The sequence below is a fragment of the Sinocyclocheilus anshuiensis genome, unplaced genomic scaffold, assembly GCF_001515605.1.
Source record: "Sinocyclocheilus anshuiensis isolate Anshui unplaced genomic scaffold, SAMN03320099.WGS_v1.1 scaffold519, whole genome shotgun sequence".
NCBI classification, from domain to species: domain Eukaryota; kingdom Metazoa; phylum Chordata; class Actinopteri; order Cypriniformes; family Cyprinidae; genus Sinocyclocheilus; species Sinocyclocheilus anshuiensis.
The window spans coordinates 823,108-828,332 of record NW_015549637.1 but is presented as its reverse complement, the minus strand read 5'-3'; the positions used below and the strand labels follow the sequence as shown (position 1 = coordinate 828,332).

Genomic DNA, 5,225 nt, shown 5'->3' with positions numbered 1-5,225 from the left:
GTGAGTGAGTGAGTGAGTGAGTGAGTGAGTGAGTGAGTGTGTGTGTGTGTGTGTGTGTGAATGTATGTGTGTATGTGTGTGTGTGTGAGTGAGTGAGTGAGTGAGTGAGTGAGTGAGTGAGTGAGTGAGTGAGTGAGTGTGTGTGTGAACAATCATCTCTACCATTGCAGGAGTTACACAGCAGGGCCACATGAGTTCAAATACATTTAACTCTACAGCTGCCCGTTATGTATTCATTTGAATGTAAATGTGGCTATGGTACCTCTAAAAACAATACAAGGGCAGTTTTGTTTTATATGTAGACATCATGCAACCATATGCAAACTTTATGGCTCCCTCCACTATTTCCCCTGTCCTTTGGTATTTATTTAATACACAAAATCATACAATTTTCAGTGCCACAAACTGCTGCTCTCCTACATCTTACTAGATGTTTAGCTCTGTAAAGACAGAATGCACCAGTATCATCGATCATTACATCACAAACCCTCTTATTGCTCACAGAAACTGCAGTCGTTCTGTTTCTGTTTCCTTCTCGGCAGCAATATCATGCTCATGAGAAGCTAGCGAATATATTTGCATATAGGCACATGTGGTTTTGTGTAATGTGTAACCAGATTTTGTATTTATTTATTTACTCTCAGCATAGTCACAGTCACAAGAGACCATCTTAATGACAATCATATGTTTAGGTGACATTTGGGTAAATCGGTCATAACAAAAGGGAATATCTGGTTCTGCTCAAGGGTGTCTCATAAATTCAGCGTGTCTCAAAAGAAAACGCTTCATGACTCTCTGTCAAAGAACCCAGCAAACGCTGTCAAATCCAGTCACAGGCTCTGCTGACCCATGATCTTCTGAGGTCTTAACCCTGTGCGCGCAGACTACAGGAGATTCTCTACAGCAGCGCTGGTCATTTTCATGTACAGTACAGATCAGCTCCGTTGGTGCCGTCACATGCATATATAAACACATTTGTGAGCATTTATTGTCCGATCTGTGGCTCTGAAAATAATTTGAGCAAAAGCCACAATAACTTTTGTGTCTCTCACATTATTCTGACCTGCCTAATCCAGGTCAGAAGTGTCATTGTGCCCATTTATTAACAATGACAATCAGATGATTTCAGAAAGGTTTTGCCATTTTAGTTAGCAATATGAATCAGACCCTCGTCTGTCTGATGTCAGATTAGAAGCGGTGCGCATCAACCCAACCTGCAGTCATTTAGGAACTCCAAAATGTTGATGTTGAACAGAAATCAGCTATTTTCCACAGCCTATAAATGTCACTTTTCATCAGTATCTATTTCAGCTTTTGTGAACAGAAGACAGTGTGGAGGACAGGACTGTCCTCGTCTCATTGTGTCCTGTAGAGCATCACTCGCACCTTTGCGTGTGGCTCTTTTATGAAACAGAGTTTATTTAAACGTCTGTCTCACTCTTTAAACACTTCTCAGAGACGCAAACAAATGGTTCTGAACCCGATGCACTTGTTGTTTTAGAGACCAATTTAATCCACTTTAGAGAGCGTTGTATGTTGATACAGTGTCTGATAGTGTGTGTGGCCGAGTCAATCCAGTGACCTCTGTAAGAGAAGAAAAGATGCTGACACTCCGTGACTCAGTACAGTGGACTGCAGAAGACAACATTTGGTATTTTCTTCTGAATCCAAACATGCATGATCTCACTGATAATGCTTTTGATAACTGCTAACAAGAGTGTTCAAATTAAACTGAAGGCATTTGAGGAAATTATTAATTCTCTCAACATTTGCTCTGTCTGAAGTCAGTGTTCAGAGGTGCACAAAGACTATTCAGAAACATTAGTTTTGTCTTCCACAGTAGAAACAGAGGTTTTGTGATGAATTCTCATTCTTGGATGATAAAGTCTTCAAGTTAAGAAATATTGCTGGATATGCACAGATGCACATTTGTACATTTCAGGATTGATCAATTCACAATATCGAATGACTCTCAACATGTTATAATACCCGGTGATGTTTCTCTCGAGGCGTCTTTTCCCTAACACTCTCGTTCTCAACATCAATAATGGATCTTTAAAGGTCCTTCAATCCCTGTTGATATTTACGCTGTGGTTAAAGAGCGTCTGGAGTGAGCGTGGCTCTGCTTAAATGCTCCTTTCATTCCGGAGGTCTCATTAGGACACTATCTGATGTACATGTAAGGTTTTTGCACCAAAAACAATACGCTTTCCGCCCTATCTTTGTCCCTTACAATTACACAGATCTTGAAGATTACAATCTTGCTTATTACTTATAAAGCCCTGCATGGATTAGCTCCTCAGTACTTGAGCGAGCTCATATCGCATTATAGTCCTTCACATCTGCTGCAATCTCAAAACTCTGGCCATTTGATAATACCTAGAATATCAAAATTAATATTCAGATCCTTCTCCTATTTAGCGCCCAAACTCTGGAATAATCTACATAACAGTGTTCAGGAGGCAGACACACTCTGTCAGTTTAAATCTAGATTAAATGACGTGGGTTAATTCCAGGCTGCAGCACAGGTCAGATTGAGCAGAGGACTCGTCTGGTTCTCGTAGTCTTGTGCCGATGGTCGTCTAGGGTTCATCTAGTTGTCCTGGTCTCCGCTGACATTCAGGGCTGTAGAGGTCCTCTCTAGCTGCTGATCCACCGTCTGATCTGGATACGGACTGGATCTGTATGGTTATGGTGACCTCAGAATAAGAATGAAACAGACTAATATTAGCGTAGATGCCATTCTTCTTATGATGTAGCGAGTACATCGGGTGTTATGGGAAGTGTTCCCGGTTCCAGTCTGTCACTGATGGAGTTTTGGTTCATTGCCTCTGCATTATTGACAAACTATTTTCCTGTTTGACACTGTAAAGCTGCTTTGACACAATCAGTATTGTATAAAGCGCTACAGAAATAAAGGTGACTTGACTTGAAACAGAGTGTTTAAGACTTCTGTATGTAAATGAGCTCTGTTATGATTGGCTGACCATGGGCTTGACCTTCCTCTGACCTGTACGCTGTCGCTTTAAGGCACACAACGTCAAAGTCTTTCATTTAAAAAGAGCAAGAAGTGACCTGTTTCCCATCATATCTCATGATTATATATTTATTTAGTTTTATTACATTATTGTCTTTCATAATTGTGCTGTGGACGCAACTTTAAACACGCTGTTCTCATAATACTCATAAATCTCATTTGTGATTGCAGGAGACCGACCTGTTAGACCTCTCGCTCATCAAGGATACGAGAAATGGGAGATTTGCCAAGACGCCAAAGGTAATACAGCATTTACATGTGTTTCTGTGTCGATCATTTGTTCTCGCAGCCAAGCGCTGAGCTTGTGTTTGTACAAACGCTCCACAAAATGAAACTGAACAGACGTTGTTGTCTGTTCATTCCTGGCACAAATACTGTATGATTATAAATGTAGAGATTTCCAGAGAGGAATATGCTGACAAAAATCAAAGCTGCTTTTCCCCAGATTTGAAGCTGGAGATCTTGTATGTGTGTATGAAATACAGAGAAAATGCTTTTCTTTTACAATCACACAGGGATTAGTTAGACAATAGTTTTCCAGAGAAGTTGTCTTAGCCGACAGAAACATTTGCGGTTCAAGAGAGTGTCCGGAATCTCGCAGCAGTTGCGGTGGACAGATGATTGCACTATGAAACTGGAAAGAGCTGATGGTTTCCGGTTCCCAGAATTCATGAGTGCTGATGTGAGAATAGTGTCGTTGTAAAGAGCAGCGGTCTGAGATGTCGTGAGATGTTGAAGAGCATCACGAGAGCTGCTGAGGACTGATGAGATTATCCTGTTTACAGAGCAGCGGTGGCATAGGCCACTTCAACAGTCACTGCTCAGAATATGGAAAAACGCTGTTTCCCACGTCATGATAGTGGCCTTACAGCAGGGTCAAAGATTGATGGCTGGAGAGAGAGCCGTGTGTGTGCTTCACATCGTCTGAATGAAAGCATTTAGTCACAGACACGTACAGTGTGTATGAACACTCATGAAGGCCATTTATAAAGATCAATGAGATTTAGATGCTTCGATTTTAACACCCACAGGAGATTCGGCTCCAAATGACTCGTTTGTAGATCAATAGAATGATGAGCGTATGAACAAGGGTTAAATGCTCCAGCTCTCTTCCAAACGTCACATGATGTCCTGTTGTCCCATAAAATCACATGCTCAGAGAACAGAACTCGCTCAAGCGTATTTTAACCCACGTGAGCAGTTTTGATTTTATGTTTATGCCTTGGTTTTCAGCATTCGGTCCTGTGGCACTGTCCATTCACATCATGACTCATAAAGTCACCTGACCTGAATGTAAAACAGCCACCAGAATATGATGATATCAGGAAAACCCTGCCGTAAGATGAGAGTTAACTAAACTAGACCGCAGATGACAGAAGTTTCCTCACAGAACGCTCCTCTGGCTGTGCTGTAAGAAATATGGTAATACCATAGTACTTTTAGTTTGCCAGGGGAATCCAGTGCATTGGCCAGGTAATGTAGGTTAATTAGCATATGCCCTCCCTCTCACGTCTCACTAATTCGATGGAGCTCTTTGCAGCTGTGGGCGCTCAGATTAATCATCCAAATGCGTGTCAGGAAAACATAACAGGAGAGAAATAATGTTCCCATAGTTGTTGTTGAGTTAAAATTTGATGTGGTCGTATTTGTGCGAGTGCATGGTCTAAGCTGCTCCAAAGCATCTGCTTCATACAGCGCGCGCTGCAGAGCCGCGGCACATTGTTGCAGGAGTCAGAGTTCACTGATCACGTGAAGAGAGGCGCTTTCAGCGCGAGCGCAACGGAGGATTTGGTTTACAAACTAAAGTAAAAGACCGCTTCTTAAGCCAGAGAGGGTGAACATGTTGGTATTCTTGTGGAAAAAAGCATGCAAGTCCTGTCAGTGACAGCCAGTTTAGTTTTACTTTTCTTTTTGTTTTCGTTTTGAAAAGCTTAAATGGCTGCAATATAACAAAGAGTGAAAAATTTAAGGGGGTCTGAATACTTTCCGTACCCACTGTATACAGCATATGCTCGTCTTATTCGTTTTTGTTAATAAAGGTTAGGTAAGCTAGTTTTTCATTGTAGCCTACTGTTTTATTGTTGTTGTGCTTTTTAATTAGGAATAACAATAAATCCATCTTTTGTTTTAGTCTTAAAAAGTGAAAGGTGTATAGATATAAGCAAAACAGACAATTATCTTTTCTTGT

The 5,225-nt window shown here is 41.1% G+C and overlaps 1 protein-coding gene across 1 annotated transcript in view; it reads left to right on the top strand.

Moving 5' to 3' along the window:
* Window positions 1–5,225, top strand: part of plcb1l (phospholipase C beta 1-like) — a 90,263-nt gene that overhangs the window by 29,305 nt on the left and 55,733 nt on the right. The window contains exon 3 of the mRNA XM_016448824.1: window positions 3,209–3,277. Within this exon, the coding sequence (XP_016304310.1) occupies window positions 3,209–3,277 (69 nt within the window). The remainder of the gene's footprint in view (window positions 1–3,208; window positions 3,278–5,225) is intronic.